A 26,366-nucleotide genomic window follows, 5' to 3' on the forward strand; every position below is an offset into this window, starting at 1 on the left:
AGTGCCCGGATGCAGCGGGAGGAGGTGCTGCCGCCATATTTGCCCGGAGAGCAGTGAGCTGGTAGCTGCTGAGCCCCCCAGACCCATCGGCTTCCATCCGCCCCGTGCAGTCCCCGACGCCGCCCCGCCTGCAGGACATGGACGATCGGGAGGACCTCGTCTATCAGGCCAAGTTGGCTGAGCAGGCTGAGCGCTACGATGGTGAGCGCTGCCTGGGAAGGCCGTGCAAGGCCAAGGGGAGAGGGAGGGAGCGGCCACAAAATGGCGGCTGGGCGGGGGAGGGGGGGCAGGGGTGGAGGAGGGGGGCACAGACAAAATGGCGACTGGGAGCGCCCCAAGGGGCTGGTGGAGCTGGGGATGGGGGGCCTGAACGAGTGGGTGGCTTGGGCCTGGGCGGGGCCCGGTTCGGGGGGCGGTGGCGGCAGAAGCCGGGAATAAAATGGCGGCCGCGAAGGGCGAGTCCCGGGGGGGGCAGGGGAGCCGCCCCCGCCTCGGGGGGCCCGACAAAGAGACCCCACTACCCCTCTTCGTGCTGCTGACTGGCGCGGCGTGAGGCGGTTCTGTTCGGCCCGGGCCTTGCTTACCTTCGGGCCGGGCCTCGCGGAGCTCGGCAGTGTGGGGCTGAGGTCGGCTCGCCGCAGACAACGCCCAGTGCCGTGCTCTCCGGAAGGTGGGTGCCCGGCTCTCTCGGCCCCTCGGGAGGCGATGCTGGGGAGAGGCTTGCTCGCCGTATTGGATCCCGGGGGAAGGGGCTAGCGCTTTTCTTTCTCTTCCTTTGCCTTCGGTTGGAGATACTGCTGCCCCTGGCAAACCCAGAGGGAGTGAGCTCTCACCCCGGAGGAATCGAGTACATGGTACTATATTGCCTGAAGAAAATGCATATGCTTTCATTATGTGGTAGAAATTATTACAGATCACTTTACTTTTCCAGCATCGTCTTTTCATCCTTTTTCCCCTGTAAGTTTGTGCACCATGCCTGATCGTTTCATATCTGGGGAAAAAGTGGTAGAGGGGAGGAACTGGCAACCCTGGATGGTGTCTCTTACCCCAAAAACGTCTGTCTTGTGACTGTTCCTTTAAACATGTTTCTCTTGCATATAATAGAAAGGGCCTTTAATTTTCTTGATGACGTTACTCTCTCGGACTGTTACTTTTGCCCTAAGACCTTATGTGTATTCATTTAAAGTGAAATAAATACCCTCATATTTAAAAAGTGTGAATGCAGTTACACTTCATTTAGAGGTAGGAAGACACTCCAAATATGTTCTGTTCATAATTTTCATAGACAACGTGACCAAGTTCTCACCAAATGACACGTATTTACTGAGTTGTGCTTAGAAAGTGTCTGATAGCAGTATTGCAAAACATCTGAAAAATGCATGTTTTGGGGGAGGAAAATAGAAACTACAACAAAAAAAGAAGGCCTAAATAAGACTCCCTTCTGTGACAGTTCCAGTAGGGAAATAAGGTAGAGCTAAGAATTCCACTAAATGAGAGGAGTCAAACAGTCTCCACAATAACTGTAAGGACTCACAGAAAAAAAATGCGCCCCCCTCGATACTGGGGTACAAATTAATTGACTTGGGCGGAGGGAAGCATGCAATTCCATATTCCACAGTGAGTGTGCAACTTCTGCTGGTGGTTTTGGTTTTTTCAGTATCTTATTGCCTACCCTGAAGGGTGTGAGATGGGAAGATGCATTTCCTTCCCCCTGACCCTGAGTCCCAATTCCAGCAGCATTCCTGGAGTTGGTTTGGTGAGTAGGGAGGAAAGGGTTCTCCACCTGGTATGGATGACTCAGTGCAACTGAAAGTGTTGGCTTTGGTGGAAACCCAAGTTGGGATGCTTGGCTAACATCCTGGAGGATTTATCATCTTTGGGAGCTTTTGAGGCATGACTGTCTTTCTGGTGTTTTCTTAAGTCAGTGGTAAATCAGCTCTTTAGAAGGTAATCAGACTCTACCCCATTGTAGAGATCTGCAATGCAAAACAATCAGACTTCCTGTCAATGAATAAAAATTGATTAGTAGGGATTGCCTTGGTGCAGCATTTCCCTCGATGGACTTTCTGTTCTACCAGTATCATGGATGTTTGCAAAACAAGCTGGCTAGATCAAAATGTAAAAGACTACTTATGCTATATTGCTTCTGAATGGTAGTGAGACTGTAATCGTTTAGGAGGGAACACTAGACTTAAAGTTGTCATGTTTAAGTCAATGCTGTGGGTTTTAGACTTCCAAAGTTTGTTGGAATCAAGCTGAGTAAATGAATTTAAGGTGCACCCTCTAATTCTGCTAGTTGTTCTAAATGCGTCTTCATGTCTCATGTCCATGGTCTGGAAGAATATGTACTGTAGGTACTGTTTTAGGATCTAATTCTGTATTCTTGTTCAGCTGAAAAAATTAAAAATTATTGGCATAATTTGTTCTTGTTTATATGAAATACTGCAGTTCTGCCAAGATCATAGCTGAGACTGCTAAATAATTCTGTGAAGAAAATTGTTTGGGAAGCAGTATGGTGGACGTGTAAGTTATTCTTAATTTTGCTCTTCAATTTGATTTTTGAGATACACGATCATAAGGTCACAGTTATTAATTGGCACATATAAAATGGTGTGATGGTAAGTACTGTCTACAAATACATGGAATGCGAATCTCTTGTGTAACTTGAATATGAGTGTGAAATGACAATTTTTTGTGTTTAATGTTAGGATAGTGTTAAGTTCTGTCCCATCTTTCTCCTTGAGACTTGCAAAGTGGTGTGTGGTGGGTTGTGTTTTATGTATGGTTCATGGCATTTATAGCAGCACTTAATGGTGGGCATCTAACTGTAGCTTCTTTGGTGTTACTTACCTAACCCACTTAGGGAATTTATGAAGTCTTGGAAGCTATACTTGTGAATTGTTGGAAATCTAGGCCTGTATCTGTACTGTCCTCAGTATATTGGCCCAGATTAAGGGGACAACTTTCTCAGTACTTCTGCAGTGTAAGTAGCACTTAAGCCCTGATCTCTAGAGATATTAAGAGATTTGGGTGTCTGACTATCTCCACGGATCTGCTTAGGCATGTCATGACAAATCCCAAAATGTCAGGAAGCTTACTTATAATACAGGAAGCTTTGTGAGAAATCTTACTGCTGTTTCTTCAAAGACTATTATTAATAGAATAATATAACTATAAATTGTCCTTTTTTTTTTTTTGGAAAACAATTGGAGTAGGTAATACTGTGTTGGTTTGCGAAATTACCTTACTAATATTTGAGTTCTTTATATTAAGAGAATGTGTGTATCTGCATTCCTGTAGATTGCCGCTGAATGTCGAAACCAATTCTTCATTGCGGAAGCTAGGTAACATCTTTCTTTTAATCAGGTGAGAAACATGCTATGACACAAGGTAGACTGTAAGCAGATACTTAAACTCTGAACAGCAGTCTTGTACTACAGGTCTTAAAGTATATGACTTCAAATTTACATACGGTATAACTTAGGTGAGGTGAAATAGGTGTTTCCCCCCACCAAAACCAGATAATAGGTCAAGGTACAGTTAAGAAGGAAAAAAAACCAAACCCAAACCTATTTGACAGCTCTCCTGACTCCCAATACAGCAAGCTAACAGCTGACTCCTCTATGTTTTTATAAACTGTCTATCAGGGAAATGTGTCTTTATTATGAAGGCAGTAAGGTATGCAGGAATGGACCCAATTCAAGATTTGAATGCATTTTAGAAAAAATTGTCTCATAGTAACAGGTCTTAAACTTATAGCTTAATGAAGAATCAATCAGTAAACTAAGTCACAAATTAGAATTTAAGTTGCATATTAATTTCAGTTTGCAGAGGACCTGTGTTTCAAGCAAATGTCAAGCACACTTAAGTTTTTGGGTGTTTTTTTTTCCTTCCCCCCACATTAATGGTTAGTACTTCTACCTGTCCGTCAAAGGTCTTACTGTTCTAGTGACAGGGTATGACTGCTCTCTTTGTCTCTGAATTGAGTAGGTGTGAAAGTGCTAAAAGGCAGAAAAATCTGAGCATATCCCTAAGAAATGTAGGAATCTAAGAGGTAGATAGTGTATGGCCAAGACAGTGTTGGAGGAATTAGGTTGTTAATTTTTGTAAGTGATAATTGTTTACATACTGGGCCATAAAAATTGACTTCTGATCATGAGGAGCTGTGTGAGAGGGCCTTTTTCTGTAATGGCCTTCTTGAATGTCCTGGGGTACCAAGAGCAACCAAAGGAGACAAACCTGTACAATTAGATGGTTTGGTTCTCTGCAAGGAGTCCAGAAGCTGAGTTGGTGTCCATTATGCTTGAGTACTTGTATTAGAAGATTACTTAGTAGCAGATCTCAATAAAGCAGAGAAATGTATGATGAAGCTCAGTCTTTAGATTTGCCTATGGTTTGCTTTCAAACTAAAATTTTTGTTACAAATACTGGAGAAAAACCCTCTTTTATTTAGAAAAGCATATGTTCACGGGTTGAAGAGATGATAGTGATGACTTAGAAATTGTGTTCTTGTTGCAAGAAAGACTTGTGGTAGTCCATAGGATTGATTATGCAGAAAATACCACTGTTGCTTAGATAATTTGTCCTTAACTCATCTATTTCTCTGAGTGCATAAAGGTACAAGTATGCTTTGTAGAACTGTGTATTGCAGAGTCATGCAATCAAATGTTGGAAATGTCTTGGCTGCACCAGCCATTACAAACCTTATACAAGGAATAGCAGTATAACCTGCTGCTTTCTCCATAAAATCATAGCCTGAGCCACTGTGCATGATGGATATTCTTTGGTATTTCCCCCCCCCCCTCTGCCTGTTGGTTGTCTCAGCCTCTGGGAATATAGTTGTTAGGTTCTTTTATGCTCGTTTTTATAAAACTTGTACATTGTGGTAAGTGTGGCATGCTCTAGATAGGGAGCTTAAGATAGGATTATCAATTTTTAGTACCTCGGTAGTTGCACACTGCTTTTAATTGCCTGTAATAATCTACTCAGGGTGCTTCAAGCACATGAAGACCTTGGAAGAAAAATCACAGAAACTTACGTGGTGTGTAAGGATAAATGTTGTGTTCATTTCATGTTTTTAGAAACTAAAGGTGCAGTGCTGCAAAGTGGGGTGAGCTAATCTGACAACTGACTGTTGAAAGAGGGATGTCCTCTCTTCCCTGGCTGTTTCTCATGTTTACTTGGGTTGTAGTCTGACCCTTAGAGCCAGTTCAGTTCTCTAAATTGTAAGCAAGATTTTTTTTTTTTCTGAGTGATTGTTTTCTGAGCTGGTGACCTGAATCAGCCAGTTGAGAGGTCAAAGAAGTGTTGAACTGGCATGAGGGAATTGATAGGGATAGCAGGGAAAGCCACCCCCCCACCTCCCTGCAAGCTGCTGGACTGGTTTAGCCATCTCTTAAGTCTTGCTTGCCAAGTGCAGGATTTCTTAAGAGAACAGAAAAACCTAACGTGGGCAATGTAATAGTGTGTTTAGAAGTAGAGCGCTCCTAATGGATGACAAGATGAGCCCTGCCTTCTCTTGGCTTGAATTTGGAGCTCATCCTTGTAGTGAATAGTATGGTGCCCACTGATGCCAGGTGGAGGCCTGCAGTTCTAGGGAAAATGCAGTCTATGGGCATTAATCTTCAGTTACACTTGTCACTTAATGAAGAAAATACGCTTGCCCCTATTTCTTCAGCTCTTTTTTTGTTCTTGTGTTTGTTCTTAGCAGTTTGCTGTTACTACTAGGTTAGTACTTACTATTTGCTTCCATTTTTCTGGATCATTTAAAAATGTTAGCATGCTTCCCAGCACAGATCACTGTGTGATTTCACTGGTGATCCTTCTCCATTCTGAACACTTGAGTCTTATATTCATACCCTGTTTCCTGTCTTTCAGCCAAGTGTTTATCCATGTGAGGACTTTCCTTCCTATCCCATGGCAGTTGAGTTCCTTAAAGAACCTTGGGTGAGGGACCTTGTCAAATGCCTTTGGGAAATCCAGGTAGACTATATCAATCATGTCTTCCTTGTCCATATGCTTGACTCATTCAAAGCATCACAGTAGACTTGTGAGGCATTACTTGTGTTTACAGAAAGCCGTGCTCTACAATATAGCCTTTATGCATATACCCACTCATTCAGTTTTTTTATGTAATTCCTGTTAACTTGACCCCTTGTGAGTGTTAGGTTAATGGGTCTGTAGTTCCTCTTGAGTGTCTGCTGGAACCCTTCTTAAAAATTGATGTAGTGTTAGTCACTTTGTGTTTGCTGCTGCTACTGAAGTCTTAACGGAGAGGTTATACACAACAGTTTAGGATCAGATACTTTGAGTTCTTGTGACTTGTTACCGATCATCTTCTGTTCATTCTTGGAATGAACGAGTACAAGACTAGTACTGAGTCTTCTCTGAATACTGGTTATGGTGCACGTTATTCTATGGTGAACACATGTGGGAAGACTTGTTTTTTGTGCTGTATCCTTCACATGCTCACATCACACTGGATGCTCATTTGCAGCTTTTAGCTCCTGAAATAGAGCAGCAGCTTAAAGCTTGAAGATCCTGGTCTGCTTTATTCCTCTTGGATAGCGGGAATAGAAAGGAGTAAAATGAAAACACAGCTTCAGTTTTCTGAAGTGCTGTGCTTCTGCTATTAACGTCATAGTATTTAAAAATGCCACCTTCTGGGTTTTCCAAAGGTTCATTTTGATTTGAGCCTTCAGCGTGATGACCATCAAGTCATCTCCATCCCACCTTTACCTAGCAAGCTCTTTTTCTGTTCTTACTTTAACAAGCTTTCTCACTTAAGTAGTTCCTCTTTTGGAAGTTAAGCACACCACTAATAGGTTTTCTAGCTCTTGTTTTTCCTGCGGTAATGTTGAACCACTGTGTGCTGTAGCAAAGGTTAGTTACTTCAGCAGTAAGGTTGAAGCAGACTCTGTGTATTGTTGAAAATCAGATTAGGAGTGCCCCGTCGTACGCTGTGTAACTAGATGCTTCATAAAACAAACAAAAAGAATCAGACACTGTAGCATCATGCTTAGTGTGAGACTTAAGCACTGTATGATACCTGAAATAGAGGTTGCAAATACTGTAGTTTTGCCCCAACAGGTTCTCTTCTTTAGTGCATGAGCCCTTGTTTAGGCCAAGTGGTTTCTGTTATAAGCACAAACTTTGATAGAACTGTCAGATACTTACGTTTGATACATGGTGCTACTCCTCTGGTAGGGTCTACTGTTTCTTAAGTTTTGTATCCTATGTTGGGAAGATTTTTAGTCTTTTCACTAAATTTGCTGTACATCAGCTGTTTCCATATATTCTTAAACAGGGACATTCCAGTTCCCCCGAGTTGCTTAGATTTCTAGAGTTTGAGAAGCAACAAATACTTAATGTTTCTCATCTTTATCTGGTAAAGAGTCATTCAGTGTTTTGTGACCTAGTAAGTTTTGTTACCAACTGTGCCCTTTGTACAAATTCTGTGGTTTGATGCCTAGTAGATGGTTATCAAACATGCTTCTCAACACTTGTAAGCTTCCCCATTACTTTTTATCTTAGAGTAAGGCACAATCTTTGTTTTTCATATTAAAACAAAAAAAACCAATCCCAAGCCATGTACCAGCTTGCTTTAAAAAATCTTTTGTAGGTAGTGCTTGGTATAGTGGCAACCACTGTCCAGATCCTTTGTGTTTTACGAGCTATGCACGTCTATCTCTTCTGTTACTCCACAGTGGCTGGAGGTGAGTCATCAATGTTTGCAATGAGGAGCCAAGCATCTTAATCAGAGTAGTAGAATGTAGGAACTTAAAAAATGGCATGGGTGTTATTATAGTTTTGTAGTATCTTAGGCAGTTGTTTTGAGTCTCAGTTAAATGCCTCTTTTCAGTAAGACATTTGGTCTGATCAGGTTTGTATAATCTATTTATTGTAATATTTCTTATAACAACCAACAGCACGTGCCTGGGGAAGGATATAAATCTAGGGCAAGTGTGTCATTCTCCAAAAGATTCCCCTATCTGTCCACATTTTACACTTTCAGGATTTCCTGCTCTGAGGGTGGCATGATCTGACAGTAGCATACTAAGGTGACAGCCACAATCAACTGAAAGGCTGGAACTTAACCACTTAAACTGCAATCTCTGTCTTTTTGAATATGCATAACACTACTTTTTCCATAATGCAGTGTAAGCATCTCTGGATTGTGTATGCAATGAGTTGTCATTACTGCAGTAATCCTTCTTACTGAAATGTAATCTTGGACTTGTATTTTGTCTTGAATGGTCTCTGAGCTTTTCACCTCCTTGTGGAATCTTCCAGATAGGTAAAGCTGCACTTAGAATATGAAATATTTGTTCTGTTGGCAGGCATATATGGCTTTATTTTTGTATAGAATTAGTTTTCTATTGGAGAAGATACAGATATGCTGTCCTCTTGCTTTTGTATTGCCCGAGTTCTTAAGATTATTCATCAGGCTTAAACTTTCAGGGCTGGATTATGGCTTTACCATGGAAGACCAAGGTATAAGCATAACATTATTTTTGTCTTGTTGAAATACCAGCCCAGATTTTTGTGTTGTAAGTAAAATTGGGCTCTTTACTAAACTAGAAACCTTTTTCTCCAACAGCTTTGTGGGTAGGCTGATAAATCTTTTCACTTTGGGTAAGACACTTGTTTATGGGTGGGATTTTAATCTGTGGTTATGTATTTAACTAGTAACAGGATTAAGATTTTGAAGAGAAGACCTTCCAGTTCCCTTCCTCAGTGTATTGAGAGACTCTGTACCTAGTATGAAGAGTTTGTGAACCTTGAGGGTTTTGTGCTTCAGCACAAATGAAGAAAACCTCAGGTGCTCCCCTCCACCCCCCAGCATCTTATTCTTGATGGCTATCACTTGGCAAAAAGTCTATTTGGCTTATTAACAACTCATGGTCATAAAAAATCTTGGGGTGACAAGGCCTGTTTTCTGGTAGTAGTTCTGAGCAGTTGAACTGTTTTCTTTTGGCACCATTGTTTCTGTGGTTATGGTGGTTCTACAAGATGATAGTTAATGATCTTCCTTGCAGAAGACTGAAGAGATGCAACAGGGCTAATATGTACTGACAGGCTGTGCTTCTCGTAGGACTGGGTCTTGGGAATGCCTCTGTAAAAACTATTGCTCAGCTTAAATTTGATTTGTCATCTGGTGCGCAGAGATGTTGGACATCTGTTTCAAGGGCTTGTAGATGTCTAGGCTAGCAATGGATAAAATCCTGCAGAAGCTAAGCAGTTGGTTAAATTTGTAATGATATGTTTGTGTGCTCTGAGAATCAGATACTCATTTACAGGGAACAGCAAATCTTGTATATAGTTTTTTCTTTTAAGTTTCCGTAGTAGACAAATCTGCTTCTAGGGAAGAGATTGTGAAGGAAACCTGTAGTACAATTGATAAAACTTTTTTCCCCAGTTGTTGCAATTTCCTGATACAGGCCAGAAGATCTTGGAAACTGTTACTGTGCATGTTTCTCATCTCCACACTTCTGGAGTAATTATTACATGTGTATCATTGTTTATTATGTAAGAGGTAGGTGTGAATAGTTATTTTACTTCATCAAGAAGCAGGATTTCTATAGAAGTGTTGTAGTACGTTCCTTAGCATGACTGAAATGCTCTGTAGTTAATCCCAATTGGTAAAGCACAGAAGAATATAAACTCTCTTCTAAAGAAAAGCTAGATCTTCTGTAATCTGTGCATTGCTGGATGACTGCTAGAGACTACTGGTAGGGTGCACAAGGCTTCAAGTGTAATTGAAAAAGACATGGTCTACTTCAGAAACCTGCCAGTTCCAGAGAAGGTATTAGTGTTACTCAGTTTCCTCTGGCTTTCATAACTTCAGAGAAGATCTAATGGGACAAAGTTAATGTGGTCATGGTTAGTTAGGCTTGCCACATATGTATAACCATGCATGTTTGATTAAAGCATAATGGTCATGGTGGGTCAGACAAAAGATCTTCAGAGTGATGGCGGATGCCTGGAAATGAGCATCACAGATTAATAGTATGGCATGACTACCCCCTCCTTTTTCTACACTTTAAATTATTTGTGTTTACATAGAGGATATCTCTTCAGCTCATGAACTTCTGCAACTAATGGTTGAAGGGAGGGCTATGCATTCACAAATACAGGTTAATTTCTTAAACTGCAGATGTAGTGCAGTTTCAATTACTCCTCTGATCTGAGGGCAGTTAATCATTAAACTTAGACAAGCCCTGCATTTCTTGCTGGAGCTTGGCAGAGGTACCCAAGTAGCAGAGACTGCAAGTCTTAATTCCCGTTTGTCATCTTTGTTGACAAAAATTAACAATCAGGCATGTTATTGTTGTGGTTTAACCCCAGCCAGCAACTAAGCACCACAGAGCTGCTCACTCCTTCCCTCCTGGTGGGATGAAGGAGAGAATTAGAAGAGTAAAAGTGAGAAAACTCGTGGGTTGAAATAAAAACAGTTTAATAGGGAAAGCAAAAGCCGTGCGCACAAGCAAAGCAAAACAAGGAATTCATTCACTGCTTCCCATGGGCAGGCAGGTGTTCAGCCATCTCCAGGAAAGCGGGGCTCCATCATGCCTAATGTTGACTTGGGAAGACAAACGCCATCGCTCCAAACGTCCTCCCCTTCCTTCTTCCCCAGGTTTATATGTTGAGCATGACATCATATGGTGTGGAATATCCCTTGGGTCAGTTGGGGTCAGCTGTCCTGGCTGTGTCCCCTCCCAGCTTCTTGTGCCGCCGCCCCCCCCCCCCGCTTGCTCGCTGGTGGGGTGAGAAGCAGAAAAGGCCTTGACTCTGTATCAGCACTGCTCAGCAGTAACGAAAACATCCCTGTGTTATCAACACTGTTTCCAGCACAAATCCAAAACATAGCCCCATACTAGCTACTATGAAGAAAATTAACTCTGTCCCAGCCAAAACCATACAGTTGCTGTGGTTGTAGCTCTGCTGTTTTAAGAAACTTCAAAATATGAGATGACTTAACTCACATACTTTAAAAAAAATTACAGCTTTGAAGTAAATTCTCTGTATAGATGGTAGGGTCATCGTTGAGGAAATAAGTCATAGTGCTTGCATTATTTAAGTTTCATATTGTAACTATATCATATTGCCTTTAACTTAGCTAGCTTAAATTACAATACTGCATGCTTATGTTAATATTAACTGTATGTATGTGGAGTTTTTTGGGGGCAATTCTTGAAGTCTTCAGGAAAAACAGATCACCATTTTGCAATAGTAGGATGGTGTTCTGTAAAAGTTTTATCAAATCCTTGGTGGATTTATTGTTACTTTCTGTGATTTGGAGAAGCAAAATCTACTGGTAGATAGGGATTTTTTTTTTCCACTTCTGGTAAGAATAGAGCCACTATAAAATTTGTCCTACACGTGTGGAGACCTGTTGGAGACTGATGACACTGTTCCTTCTAGGGAAAAAGATTGAGCCTACAGTTTCCATTGTTGAAATAGCTTTTGCCTGTTAAGATTGAGTTTTGGCACCTGAGCAAAAAATTGACAGTTCAGCTTCATCAGTTTCCCATTGCTTGTGCTGCCATGACACAGCAGAACATAAGGAGGTAAAGTGATGGCGGAGGGATGATGAGTGGGCAAGGTAGATAAACCACAGAACAGTAAAGCATCATATTATGGGAGGCATAGCCTAATTACATCATCATGCTCTTGGCAGAAGCTAAATATGTTGGACTCAATCTTAAGCGTCTTTTCCAACCTAAGCGATTCTATGATTCTGTCATTCTAGTGTCCCTGTACCTGGCAGATAGCTATGAAACAGTTGTCCTGTTGAGTAGATGGGATAGTTGGGGCTTAGTCCCATTCATTAATGGTCTTGTCTTCTGTCTGTGGGCTTCCCACCAGTTCTAGAAGCTGGAAAGTAAATGGTGAATGAACTGAAGCACTGTGTGGCAGGACCAAACCTATGATTCCTGGATGTCTCATACTAGGCTCTCAATTAGTGTGTATTTAACATTTTTGGCTTTTTCTAATGTCGCAAGCAATCATAATGTGGTTAGGTAATGAAAGGATTATAACCTTCTTTAAGAAGTTCAAGCTTTTGTTCCACTTGAGTATAGGAAAGCTATATTTAGCAATAATTTTTTTTAACCTCAGGCTTAGAAGCCCTTTTCAAAAGGTTTAAACTATAAATACTAATTTATATTTTGTGTGCTACTTTTCAGTGTAAGTAGCTGCTTGGCATGGGTGGATATGGTTGCTCTGGTTATCCTCAGGATGACTTTTTTGTTACTTCTCCAAGCACCTAATTTTTCTTTTGGTGGTTTCCTCTTGGAACTTTGACTTGCTTCCCTAATAGTACTCATACTTCTCTACATCTCTTCAAATCTGGATTTTATTTTTTGGTTAATTACCATGTTACACTGTATTCCAGTTGACAAATCAGTGGAGCATTCTGTAATTGTTCAGTTTCTCCTTGCTGTGCTGAAAGCTAGCTTACATTTGATCATACTTTTCTCACTATTCACTGCCTTTCTGAAGCACTTTGAAGAACACGCATTCCTGTAGGATTGTACTGATAACTATTATCCACTATGAAAAACATGTTTGCTGCTAATACTAAATCCTTTTTATCTGTCTCTTAAAAAAAAAAAACCAAAACCAACAAAAAACCGAACAAACACCCAACTGTCTTTAAAGAATGTTTTTTGGGACCCTTGTCAAATGCATTTAGAAGAACATCAGATACCTCCTTTGTGTACATGCTCATTGATTTGTTTGGAACACTCCGGTATAAAAGTGAGGAATAACTGTGTATGAAAGGAGGAGGTAGCCTATTTTCATAAGCTATCATTAACCTACAACTTCTGTTGAATGGTTTGAAAGATGCTTTAGCTGTGAGAATAATTGTCTGACCTTTTTCTCCTAGAAATGGTTGAATCAATGAAGAAAGTGGCTGGAATGGATGTGGAGTTGACAGTGGAAGAAAGAAACCTGCTTTCTGTTGCATATAAAAATGTGATTGGAGCCAGAAGAGCTTCCTGGAGAATAATCAGCAGCATTGAACAGAAAGAAGAAAACAAAGGTGGAGAAGATAAATTAAAAATGATTCGGGAATATCGGCAAATGGTAAGATGTAGTTGGCGTTGTGGCATAATGCCATTTAGTTAAGGTCCAGTTTTGTACCCTTGCCATAAACTGCCCTGGTATTCTAGATTGCCTGCAGTGTGGTGAGCTGTAGTAAGGTGACAGTCTTGAAAGGATCAAGTTTGTTCCTCCTCTGGAGAATAAATATACTTGGTGAAGGGGAGAGGTTGGGTGTTTCTGTGTAAATGTTCAAAAGGGCAGTAGACTTGAAGGAGAAAGAGAGGGCTTTTCCTTATGTGCATCTACATATCTGCTAAGTATTTGAATGGTGCTGGCATTTCTGTTTCTTCCCTACTTACTCAAGTGTGAGGCTGCACATGCTCAGGAGGCCTTATTCTTTCCCTTCCAACCTAACTTATCCTAAGCAACTTTTTTTTGGAAAATTAACCATGTCAAAGGAGGTGTTTGGCTGTTAAGTGTCTACTTCTGATAAAAGTTGCTTTGGCTCATACAGACTTTGACACTTGGTGCTATTGCAGTACTCCGTCCTACAGAGTTCAAAATACTAACACTGTTGGTTGAAATGCCAGTGAATGGGGAGGGATCTTCAGTGTTGTTCTTGGCATAAAGATAGGCAGCGTAAGCCAGATGGCCACTTTCATTGACTCCTTTACCTTGTCTTTTATCACTGTGATAGTTGCGTTTCATGTACATTGGCCTTGTTTTGTTACTTTTTCCCCCAGATGAAAAACTGGCAGGAGTTGCTGTAAACTAAGTGCTTAGCGGTTGGGTGACAGTGAAGAATAGTTGCCTAGTCTTGTACAATTGAACTGGCAGACCTTATATTGGCTCAGACAGCTATGCCTGCATTGAAATGAGTGCTGAGATAGTATGGCTTCTCTGACAGCATCTAGTTCTTAATACAGATTTTTAAACTTTTTTTGTGTGTCCCTAAGCTGGTCAGTTACACTGATAGCAGTTAAAGCAATCAATTTGAGATAAAGCACTCTGTGTTCCTGGGGATGGGGGATGTTAAGATGTCATGGTCATCTCAGCCGTGAAACTTGGAAGTGTAATAACCTCTAGGGCCTTGCTATTTTCTCTCTTGAGAGGGGGGAAAAATTGATGCACATAACTTCATGCTGAGTCTAGGCAGTCTGTGTGACTTTACCTAAAATGGAGAACTTGGAGCAAGCTTTGACTTTCATCGGTAAGGGCTAATGAAACCTTCGGCTATTGGAACAGTGAGTTGTTGTTCCCCCCCCTTCCTTAAATGATGGTTTAGCACGGAGCAGGCATGCTCCCATACTATTTAAATCCCACACATTTCTGCAGACTTAATCTCCATTGAGGACAAGTGCCTCCACATGGTTCAGATCTTCACTTCCAGAGAAACAGTGGAGTCTATTATATCACCTGGCACTGATTCATATACCACCAATGGGAATGATGTTGGCTTGGAAATCTTCTCTCGGGAATGCCTCTGGACTACTTTGACTCATAGGGTATCTGTTGCTCCATGGAATTGTTAAAGTTGTGAGTTTCTAATTTTATGCTGGCATGCTGATGGGATGAGGCTCTGCCAGTTACATACAGTCCCAAATACCATTTCTTGATGGGTGTCTAAAATCTTTCTAACAGAACATATAAAATAATAGCTATCTGATGATTGTTTAAATTTGTCTTACACTGTGTGCTTCCAGTTCTTTTTGCACGAAGTTTTGTGGGTGGTTACTATCTTCTGCCAAAGATCCTTTAATAGTGAAAAGACCTTTTTCTTGTTTTTGAAAGGACTGTAAAAAAGGCGTTGTTCTGCATCTCTCTTTTGGAGAGCAAGTGCCATGCTGAACAGACTGGTGTGCAAGAAATAAACGTATGTAGTCCTTGAGGTATCTATCGAGAGAGAGGCCACATGAAGTGCAGTGCCATGCCAACAGTATCTTCAGCTGTTAAATCCTTAAAGGGAATAGCTATCCCAGTTGCTTTAGGTGGGAGTGTGCTGTGGAGAACTGTAACGTAGCTCCGTACTGGGGAAAGACCAGATGTGTCTACTCAACTCTAGCCTGAGTTTTCCAAGAGTCTTCTATGTATTGCCTGTAGCTGAAGGCCAAGTCCTGTTTGTAGCTGCTGGGAGACTTACTATGTTAGCACCTGCTATCAGAAAAGTGTTAATGGGTTTGGCAAGATGGCACGGGAGCAGTAAGGGCCTGAAGAACATACTGCAAAGGTTTGGATGATGCTTCTCATTGTCGCTCCTGGAACAGTAGCACAGCTGCCCTGATGTCATGCTCAGTGCTTCTCTGAACAGATAAGGTCCAGTACAGACTCAGCAGAGTTCTGGTTATTATGCTACCTCGTCAACAAATAACTGTAGCATTTTTTTTTAGAGTAAGTTCGGTGTTATTGAGAGACCCTTCCCTGGCTTGAAAGGCTCTGAAGAAGAAAAAACAAAAACACACAAAATGCTTGTCTGGGGACTGACAGGCCAAACTTAAAGCACTGGGGAGCGGAGAGAACCAGCACCTCTAGAAAAACACATCTCTCACCTGCCACCAGAGCCAGGTGTGACCTTGGTCAGCTATAGAGTGTTTGCTCAAGTTTGAAATGAAGGTGTAGTTTGTGTGAAAGTAATTATTTGATGGTTTTGGTCTACATCAGTATTTATCATAATTTAGCACATGGCTGTTAAAAATGTTTGGAGTTTTTGAGCTACTAGCCAGTGTGACTTGGGGCAGAACTCAAGGGATGATGGTGTTGTCAGAGTAGGGCCGGGCTGGTTTTGTCTGAAGCATACAGTACGCAACACTGAGAGATGATGGAAGATGCCAGGCTGTGCCTTTACCCAAGCCACTTAAGATAAATGTAGCAAAACACATACATAGCCATGGGGGAAAATGCCACTTACTTCTTTTCTGGGTCCTGTGGCCGTTTGGATACACAAAAGTGGAGCCCCTGGCTTTCTTGTCTGGCTGCATCTCTGTAGATGAGAACACACTGAAGCTTGCGTTCTTCATCCTTGAGAGGATGAAGTGGTGTATGTGTGCACATAATGCAGTTCACTGTCCCTTCCCTAATAGCATAGGGCAAGTATTCACCTTCCTCTTACTGATCTGTGTTTGTGGCATATGAGAATGTGTTTCTAGTGCTCTGACTTACAACCTGGATTGTATTCTGGGGCAGCTGCAGGGCTCTCTTCTCCTTCCCCTCTTCTTAGAAAGGTTAGGCTGTGAATTGGCATAAATGTGGGTGGCCTATCTGTTTGTTTTGGCAGGGGTGGGAGGAAGGTAGGTTACAGGCTTTAGCAACTGTTTCCTACTGTTCTAGTTTCATGTTGCATCTCAGTTGTGAGGTGCAGCTATTCTGGGGGCTACATATTAAAATAGGTCAAAGAACTAGTACAGGCTCCCCTTCCCCTGGTTGCTTCTAATAAGTTTCCCTATTTAGATCACCAGGTGGTTTACGAGCTTTTGTATCTGCAGAGCTAAGAAGACAGTCTGGAATCTGATTAAGCCAGCACTACCACTAAAATCCAGCAGGGTGGATTGTGGGGGCTTTTACACACCCATCAGGGTGAGCAGTCTTTCCTTGCTGGTCAGGGCCTGTAGTACCAAATGTCATATTTGGAGCTGGAATGATGATAGACCCTAACACTACCTTTTCTGAATGCTCTGAACAGGCTTAGTGCCGGCTCTTGTGCTGGTTTGCTGCTTTGCAGAGCTCATTGAGCCACTCTGCCTAGAACAGATCCTTTTCGTAAAAGAGCTTTTATGGTTTTGTTTGGGGGGGGGGGGGGTGTTGTATTGTTCTTAATCAACTCGATTTGTATTAAATCTTTTTAAACTAAGCTTGGTCAGGACATTTACATTGCCCTGGACAGCAGCTGATCTCTGGTAACTTGTGTGACTGATTCTTTAAGCAAAGCTGAAAAAGGTCTGTCTGAGATGAAATAGAAGTTTGTACATGTATGGTTATTTAACAGAAGAGGATTAGAAACTGATTTAATTCTTTGCAGTTTTGCTGAAGATCTCTCTGCAAAAGAAGTCATTGAAAAAGAGGATCAAGAGGAAAGAAGTTTGCAGGAACTGACTGCTGGCCAAAGGTTTTATAGCTTTTGTAGCCCAAGAATATATGAAGTAGATTCTTCTCAAGTGACCATATTTCAGCAACTTCCTTAAGCATTTGTCACTTAACTTTAAGTATAGCATCTAACTCTTCCTCTGAATGTTAGGGCATTCTGACATTGTTTGTATATGAAATTTGCTGTAGATTAATGTCTCTAAAGGAACTTCTGCAAATCTGTTAAGTGATTTTTGTATGAATCGGTGTGTGCCAGTTTAACATTTCTTTTGGACCTATAACTTCAACAGCTTTTGAGGATAGATGTGATTACAAACCCTAACAGTTTGGGAGCTATACGGTGATAAAAATATTACATGGCAAGAAAAATGCTTAAAGAAAGGAAAAACTGCATGGGTGGGAGGATAGGAAGGGATAGTGGACTGAGTGGGGCTGCTCTTGTGATCCAAGACATGCAGTTACTGGTAGTTTCTTGTAACTAATGTTGATGCCTTTGCTTGAAAAACCTCTACTTTATAGTACATAAAAGTAGCTTGAGCCAGAGTTGTCTTCAGCTGTAGCTATGAAAGTTACTGCAAAATCATGAAAGAGCAGCAACAGGTTACTATCTGCACTTAACCGACCACTCCTACTGTGAATGACATGGGATGCTCGGAGCAAGTCTGGCTTTGGCAAGGTTGATGTCAAAAGACAGTTTTTACCTTTTTTTTGGGGGGGGGAGGGGGGGTATGCTTAGTTTCTTTGCTTTCAGGTGTGAAACTTCCTGTGGTAAAACCTAACCTCATAAACCTTGCTTTATATTCTAAATTAGGAAAAAAATGAAGGTGATGTGACCATGTTTTCAACTTTGGCTATTAAAATCCAGTATCTGTTTTTAAATGAGGCTTTTTATGTTGGTTTTCTTTGGCCACAGATGTCACTGTTAGTGTTGATGATTGCTGCTTTTTCTCTGAGTTGCTATGCTTTGCTTTTTTTTAACCTGCTTCTGAAGTTTGTATCTTCTGGAGTTTGTTTTCCTCTTGTATCTGACCTTTTTGTTTGTGTGGCACATCTTTATTCTGTTCTGATACTCCATGATTTTTGTCTTAAGGCTGCTCTTCTGTTAGAGCTTTGCCTCCCGGGTAGTCACTAGAAACTTGTTCTGAAGGTGCCATTTAACTCTGGGGTGGAATGGAGTTTAGCTGATCTGATTTGTAGTAATTACCTTCAAATTGTCCCCTTCACCGTTGCCACTTTTAGGGCAGCCTTCCAGGATCAGAAACTTAAGGAATTAGGAGTTGTGCAAGCCTTGTAGTAAGGAATTATATCCTGGGACAGACTTAATGCAACTGTCTAGCAAGATGTCTTCCAGGGAATTTATAATTCCATTATTCAGTTATGCATTTCATCATACATCAGTCCTTGCCTCTTTTGTGTGTGCCAGCTAATTACACAGAACTGTTTTGCTTAATGCACTTGTGGAGCAGCTGAATTTTTTGTTGTTTTTCTTCTGTCCTCCCCCTCCTTGGACTTCTATGATGTTGCCTGTTTGATAATTTGAGTATTTTTGAAATAGTTCTTAGTCTTAGTACTAACCTCGCCTCCTCTTTTTGTTTTGGGTTTTTTTATAGGTTGAGACTGAACTGAAGTTAATCTGTTGTGACATTCTGGATGTACTGGACAAACACCTCATTCCAGCAGCTAACACTGGCGAGTCCAAGGTTTTCTATTACAAAATGTAAGTATCCTCTTGTGAGGCAAGGACCTCTTACTGTATCTGAACTAGAGACAGAAATAAAGTAGCTATACATGTGTGTTCTGCCCATTCAACCACAGTAACTTCTAGAAAGAGGGCAGTTCAGTCATGTCTAACCAATATCCCTTTCTTGGCTACCTTTGAGGTGTTAGTGTTCTGATCGTGTGGTTTCGGATAGATGTTGTTTGGAATAAGGTCATGAGAACTTAACATAAGCTGTTGTGCAGCTCTTGGATGTAAGAAAAAACGTTTTCTTTAATTGAGCTAGTAATGTAGCGATCACATCCCTGCTTCAGTGTTTTCTTGCATGAGCTGTACATTCCTCATAAGAGAAGAAAATTAGGTCGACAGATAACTGTCATGTAGTGTCAACTTCAAAATTGCATTATCAAGTGAAACTTGGCCTTGGAGTATGTTGCTGTAGTCGCTAGTTTGATGCGTATTTTGTACTTTCTGAAGCATAGTTTAAATCTTGAAATGATCAGAGAGTGTTTTCCCTTCTAGTTGAATTATCTCTATCCTTCAGATCAAAAACTTGTCTAGTTTAGATGAGATGCAGTTGTACAGAGAAACAGTTGGGTCATGGAAAAGGTAATACTATGATTTCGTGTGCTAATGCAGGAAAACAAGTGAACCCAAACAGTTTTTCCTGCCTGATGGTTTAAAATTCACTTAAGTACTAATGCAGTGTTGTCTAGGCAGTAATTCAGCAGCAGTGTCCTTCGTGTGTGAATATATAAACATCAGTTTCAGAACTGAGCCATTTACTTAGTGGCTGGTGGGGAAATAAGGACTACTGACTTCTTACTGTACATTCTGTTTCTGTTTTCAGGAAGGGGGACTACCATAGGTATCTGGCTGAGTTTGCCACAGGAAATGACAGGAAGGAGGCTGCAGAGAATAGCTTGGTGGCTTATAAAGCTGCTAGTGATATTGCAATGACAGAACTCCCGCCAACACATCCTATCCGCTTAGGACTTGCGCTCAACTTCTCTGTATTCTACTATGAAATTCTTAATTCTCCTGATCGTGCCTGCAGGTAGGTAGTGACTGGGAAGATAACTTCTGTGAATACCAGACAAGCCAGAAGTTCTTGCTACTTGGGTAACTGCTTTTCCTCAACAGAAACTCCAGGCTGGCTTTTTTCCTGCTAGCAGTTGATGACTTGCTCTATTTGAGGTCAATTCATCGGAAAGGTTTTCAACTTTGCCATTTTCTTCTGAGTCCAGACCCGTTTGTTTATCTGGGAGTAGATATGTATGAGAAGCAGAATAGTGATAACCTTGGATTGATCAACTAATGGCAGTTTAACAGCTTGCCATGTTAACTCTGCATGCCTTTATCCTGCAAAAAGTGAGGTGACTTAACTTGCCTCTCTTGCTGTTGGCTATTATACAAGGTAAGAGGGGTCATGTGACTAATTTCTGTGAACTGTGAGCATATATAGAAGGACAGTAGCTCATCTATCTGTAGGGGGTCAGCTCATATGAGCATAGAAGTGAGGATTGAAGAAAATGCCGTTTGTCTTCTGTTCCTGTCATTGCAGGTTATGTAATATACTTTCTTTTAAGCTTTTAGCAGTCCTTTATCAGTTGTACCGGAAGATGTAGAAATGTTTAATAAAACCAATATTACTGAGTAAAAAGATACTGTTCTTAAGCACACAAAGTGACTGGTTCTGAAGATGGGAGATATTTGGATGAACATATAAACACAGTTAAATAATATGTTGTTGTTCCACTTGTTACGGAAGCTGTGGACGTCGTGTAGCCAAACTAGAAGATGGGTGTTCTGAGGCACAGGTTTACCTTGTGTGCGTCTGGACTCTGTTTAGCAATATATGTTAAATCTGATTTATTCTGTGCTCATAGGTTGGCAAAAGCAGCTTTCGATGATGCTATTGCAGAACTGGATACACTGAGTGAAGAAAGCTATAAGGACTCTACACTTATCATGCAGTTGTTACGTGATAATCTGACACTATGGACTTCAGACATGCAGGGTGATGGTAAGTAAACTCTGCTCTAAAATGCTGCTGTCCCCTGATCTCTGCCCAGAAAACAGAGCATGGAAATGTAGATTGATTCGGTGTTTTACTTCGGTCTTTCCTCATAATTGACCTTCCTGAACTTCTGTTCTTTCTTAACACTGGATAAGTTGATAGGGGTGACACTAGCTTTTTTGAGAAGCTTTTCAGCTCTCACTTGAAGGAAAGAGGTGTGGAATTAGTAACTTTTTTTTTATCCCCACCTGGCTGTTTAGGCATCTGTGATTATTTTAAAAGCAGTGACTTCATTTAATTCAGCTTTTCTTTCTTACGGCTTGTCATGTTCATCTATGGTTGTCATTCCAAGCAGATGTGAATTTCCAGTGCAGGAGGAAGTATTGCAAATGATCTAATTCCCCTTTTTTCAGGTCACTTAATATTTCTGTTGGCATTTTAGTGGAACATTTACTGCCATCATACTAATCACTTCACCTTACAGCACTTTCTATATCTTTTACTCTTCTTATGAAGAATTGAGTATGAAGAGAAGAGGAAAAAGAAAAAGGGATTTTGTAAAATACTTTGTTACCAGAAAAAAAAAAAAGCTTGGGGAAATCTAATCTGCTATTCGAGATGCTGAAGTACTTTCTTTAATACTCCCAAAAATGCTAGGTTGCGACTCCTGAGGTGGGCTATTGCCAGAGCAAATACCGAATATATCCCCTGACAGTACCAGAGGGTGGGACATTGATTGCTTCTGTTTACTAATAGCTGATAGTTTATTTAAAAGTGGTTTTTTGGCATACTGAGTGGACCTTTCTCTTACGCTTTCGCATACAATGCTAAGTACAAATTTACTCTTCTTTAGGTTTTTTGAATTACGCCTTCTGTTCCGCTGATTGATGGTAGTGAATTAAACACATTCTCTATCTAGAAAGATTAAACTTGTGTTTTCTTCTGCAAAAATTATGTCCTGGAGAGACAAGTGGAAGGAGCTGACTTTCTTTACTTTGAACTTTTGCTGGGGTGGGGGAGAGGTCAGTCCTGTTTAAAGTATGTTAGGTACTTAGAAATGCACAGAGGTTTGAAACAACATTGCTGCTTAACTTCAGATAAAATAATGAGTGTCTTAAGTTAACATTTTACAAAAAAATTTGAAGCATGGTGGTAGCCATATAGCATTACTTTGGAGTACTTTATTGGTGTAGTGTCCATTAGAAAGCAATTGTAGAATCTCTTAACTTTTTACTGACTGCCTGTTTTTGTGTAGGATTGATGGGTTTGTTTTAAAGAAGTATTGTTACTTGATAGCTTCTAGCTCTTTGCATGGATTATGAGTATTGAATGTTGCGGGTCATGTTTTACCCCTATTTCTTTGGGCTTTTGACAGAACTGGGAAAACTGTAAATGTGTGGGGTCTTTGCTCCTAGGTTACCCTGCATCCTAGTGCTTAAGTCTCTTGCAAGGGACCACACCTTGCTTTCAAAGATGTAAGACTATCTAATGGTGCGGAGTGTATGTATGTGTCCAGGATGGATCTGTACAGACTCTGCTCTAAATACTGCAGCTATTATTAGATGCCTTCCTTGCCATGGTTAGGCGTTGGAAAAAGAAATTTATTCCCAATTCCCACAATTAAGATATGACCTTTTTTTTTAATGGAGCCAAATATCCTGGTGCTTTGTGGGAACACTGAGGAAGACAATTTGGTGAAGTAACAAGGCTGGATGGCTGTTGCGAGATAGTAGCATTAGAACATCTTCCAAAAGCTACCTTTATTTGCATGTGAGCTGACTAACATGTCTCATGTATATCGTAGAAGTTCAACAAGACTATTTACAGAAGCTCTTTATATTTCTTTTTGCATAATCGAGATTCAAATTTCTTGTTTCATAATTAGCTCCATAGCATAGAAAATAGATATTTTTGTTCTTCCTGAAGTAGTTCAGATTATATCCTAGTTACTGTTTATGATGCATGCCAGAAAGATAATGATTACGAAATTTGAAATACTGCAGAACTACTTAAAATAGTAGTGCAGTTCTTCAGGTCCACAAAAAACACTGTGTTTATGCATAATGTTTAGACACAGGTGCAAGGTTAAGTTTTTTCTCATTTCCTCACACCATGGTAATGTGCTGATGAGAGCATTTAAAACTCTTGCTTCCAGAACTCCATATTTCCAAAATGGGTAGAGCCTTTGAAGATTGGTAAAAGTTAATCGTGGCACTGAGAAAGATCGTCACAATTACCAGTTTCCTAAGGGGTGGAGGAGACTTGAAAAAGGCTTGCTCTTTTGCATTAAGCTTTTGTCTGTTTTGATTTCAGTTGTGTAGGTTGTAGGGAATGACTTTCTACAATCAGTGTTACTCAGCTGCTACACTTCTCCATCTCATTACTATATCTTTTAACCATGTCATAGACGAGCTGTTTAGTTTATTTTCACGCTTGTAATGTTGTCTTCATATGATTCCTGTTTTCCCCTTCTTTCCTGCTGTATAGATTCCTAAAGGAAAGTCCAACTGTTCATTTCCTAAAAACTCTACTTTGTAAGTCTTTGTCATGGCTTAATGAACTCTTCAGTGTCAGTTTTCTTCCGATCACTAATCGTGCTTGCCTCTGTCACTCCCTTGCTGCTGATAAATTGCTTGTATCTTTGACTCCATTCCAGGGCTAAGCAATGTTCTACCAATTTGTGACCTGTTAGCCCTACCCAGGTCCAATACGCTTGACTAAGATCCAAAGTAACTTACATGTTTGGGAATTGAGCTGCATACCTGGATGGATAGTAAAAATATTTGGGCATGAAAAGTACTTTCACAATCGCCTTTTACAGGAGTATTTGCTTAAGTGCGTTGGCTAGAGCATGCTCAGATCTTCTTTTAATCATCTTCCTGGGTTAGGGCCTCCTGCTTTCCTCTCTTAAATGATCTGTTAAGTAATTTTAAATGTAAATTTTATTGTTGTTGAATGTCAGATGTCTTGTGTTCCTAGGCCACCTCTTCCAAAATCTACCTTGTATTGTACCTGGTGATAATTCTGAATCTGGACATGCTCTGAGAAGGCATTCTGATTATATGCTGAAAGTCATTAGACTCATTTGATTGGATTTTATTGCGAATTTTTTTGAATGGGTAGTTTTTGTTTATTGCCCTTAAGAGAGTACCATCTCACATGGTTAAGGATAATTGTAAAGAAAACATCTTTCACTTTCTCTTATCAATTAACTTAATCGTGCATGTGTTCATGGCACTAGCTGAAGTACGTTAAACTTTTTCCTGTTGCAGTAGAAATCGGGCAAAGATGTGCAGAAGGCATTGCATGCAGCTCACCCAGGGGCAACCGAAGTATAACCAAACACTTACTACGAGAGTCCTTGTGGATAGACTTCCATTTCACTGCATGTCGCAGCCTGGTTCAATAGGTCCAAACTGGCCGTTTTTCAAGAGAAATTAATTTCCACAAAATGTTTTCCTTTAATAACCTCAAGCCTAGGGTTTCTTGTCATCTTGGACTTGAAGTAGGGATGTTTTTTCATAGTTCCTTTGGTACCTTTAATACATGCCATCAGTGTTATTTTATAAAATTGAGTGCAGTACTTCGCTGTTTTGAGACTTGAGTGGATTTGGGCAGAAAAAAGTTTAACTTCTAAAAACTGTTTTGGTCTCATTTCTGTAGCTAGTGAATAGATGTCCTTAGCGCTCTCTGGAGTAGAGATGAGGTTTTTGGGAAGGTATGTTGTGACTTAAGGATGTTGATCTACAGCCATTCTGATGACTCTTGTCTTGGCTGTTCATCTCTTGATCAACAGGACTGAGCACATGCGCAGTCTCAAGTTTTCAGAAACAGTGGTTTGTTTTTTGTCCTTATGACAGAGTATGTCTTCTAATAGCCTGTGCTACAGTTCTGTATGAAATGTGACAAGGTGACTATAAGGCTTAATTTCCATGGAAACGCTTCACTCCAGAACTGGCTATGTTATGAGAGTGTGTGTGTGTCATTTATACAAGTGTGCGAGTGAGCGTGTGTACTTGCATGAAACTATTAATCTCTAGATGCTTGTTAAGCCATTCTGTGAGTCTCATTTTTAGAAGTTAACGTCTTCCTTACTTTTAAACACTTTCATAGGTGAAGAACAGAATAAAGAAGCGCTGCAGGATGTGGAAGATGAAAACCAGTGAGACACAAAGGCCAACAAGAGAACCCATCTCTGACCACCCTTCCCCTTCCCCACAAAAACCCTCAGTGTCACTCTGAGAACCACCAAATCTGACTTTTACATTGGGTCTCAGAATTTAGGTTCCTGCCCTGTTGGGTTTCTTTATTTTTATTTTTTTTTTACACAGTTTAAAAGTTCTTAAAGGCAAGAGTGAATTTCTGTGGATTTTACTGGTGCCAGCTTTTAGGTTCTTTAAGACACTAACAGGACTGCGTAAAAGCTCTTTCAGCATTACTGTATTGTCTCCTGCCAGCTGTGGCGAGATTGCCATTAGAAGTGGATGTTACACCTGAAGGCCGTTAGAGAGAGATTTGTTATGGCAAGGTAGTGCGCATGTGGTGGCATTTTTCTTTTTTTATAACTGTTTAAACTGAATTTTATACCAATGTTTAAACTTAATTGGGTGTTTAGCTTGAAGTTACAGGTTGCATTGGGACATATATTGTAGTGGTTTTACTGTATAAAAACAAAAGGTTCCAAACTGCTGAAATGTTGCTGAAAATCATGGTGCTGGTAACAGTTCAACAATCCGTGGCTGCTCATTCTTGCCTATTCTTTACTTTTCCTCAAAGCAGGTTAGCATTGAAGGTGGCATTGATAAGCCTGCATGCGTGTTCAATATTTTTTCTTTCTCCCTCCCCTTTCCCCATCTCCCTTCGCTCGCTCAACCTCTTTTGTTCAGTATGTGTAACTTGAAGCTAATTTGTACTACTGGATATCTGACTGGAGCCACAGATACAGAATCTGTATTGTTCTTACTGAAACACAGCATGGAATTAACATTAAACTTAAATAAAACAAACCTAAATTAAAAATGCCAAATATTACCATGACTTTCTTTTATATTTTAGTTATTTCAGTAAGAATAACTTTCCTTTTGTTGCTTGTAATAGGAACACTTGGAGAGGGGGAGAGAGAGAGAGAGAAAGAGAAGTAACAGCATTGTTCTTCAGACATGAGATAAAGTAAGATCCCAGTCTTATGCGTAAGTAGTATAGCCATGAGGCCAGCCTCCTAGAAGACAGCCTGCTTTGCATCAGGAGTCAGAAGCTCTTCCACACCATTTATTCAGTCTTTCCCCACCTGAATGCACAAAAAGCTGTGATCTGGTTGGTGCATTCCTCTTGCTTGCCCTTACAGCACTCCTCTCCATCCACGTAACTAGACTGGATGAGAAGGGAAACACATTATCTTAATGTCCACCCTGCTTAGCTGGTGTCCTCGAAATCTCTAGGAATAATCTGCTCCTTGTGATAGACGGTAGCGGGGCTACCCTCTGTGTAGATAGATTGGGCCTG

General features: G+C 40.6%; 1 protein-coding gene and 1 long non-coding RNA gene across 3 annotated transcripts; both read left to right on the top strand.

The window, feature by feature from the left end:
* YWHAE (tyrosine 3-monooxygenase/tryptophan 5-monooxygenase activation protein epsilon) lies at positions 1-25,890 on the top strand. 2 transcript variants are annotated; one of them, XM_076354279.1, is made up of 7 exons: positions 1-201; positions 12,893-13,092; positions 18,738-18,844; positions 19,695-19,901; positions 20,734-20,870; positions 23,352-23,398; positions 24,978-25,890. In XM_076354279.1, exons 1-6 carry the CDS (start codon positions 138-140, stop codon positions 23,357-23,359), a joined length of 723 nt encoding a protein of 240 aa, XP_076210394.1. In that variant the 5' UTR covers positions 1-137; the 3' UTR covers positions 23,360-23,398; positions 24,978-25,890. The 2 variants fall into 2 exon arrangements, with proteins under 2 accessions (XP_076210394.1, XP_076210393.1); XM_076354278.1 differs by lacking the exon at positions 23,352-23,398.
* Positions 2,455-6,027, top strand: LOC143168140 (uncharacterized). Its single transcript, XR_012996664.1, has 3 exons — positions 2,455-2,523; positions 3,301-3,366; positions 5,878-6,027. It is a non-coding gene; the product is annotated as an uncharacterized LOC143168140 (long non-coding RNA).
* Positions 25,891-26,366: the final 476 nt, after the last annotated feature.

The sequence above is a fragment of the Aptenodytes patagonicus genome, chromosome 17, assembly GCF_965638725.1.
Source record: "Aptenodytes patagonicus chromosome 17, bAptPat1.pri.cur, whole genome shotgun sequence".
NCBI lineage: Eukaryota > Metazoa > Chordata > Aves > Sphenisciformes > Spheniscidae > Aptenodytes > Aptenodytes patagonicus.

Coding starts and splice junctions, on each gene's coding strand:
- YWHAE (XM_076354278.1), top strand. CDS start 138: ATGGACGATCGGGAGGACCTCGTCTATCAGGCCAAGTTGGCTGAGCAG. Junction 13,093..18,737: donor TTCGGGAATATCGGCAAATG/GTAAGATGTAGT, acceptor GTTTTTTTATAG/GTTGAGACTGAACTGAAGTT. Junction 20,871..24,977: donor TTCAGACATGCAGGGTGATG/GTAAGTAAACTC, acceptor ACACTTTCATAG/GTGAAGAACAGAATAAAGAA.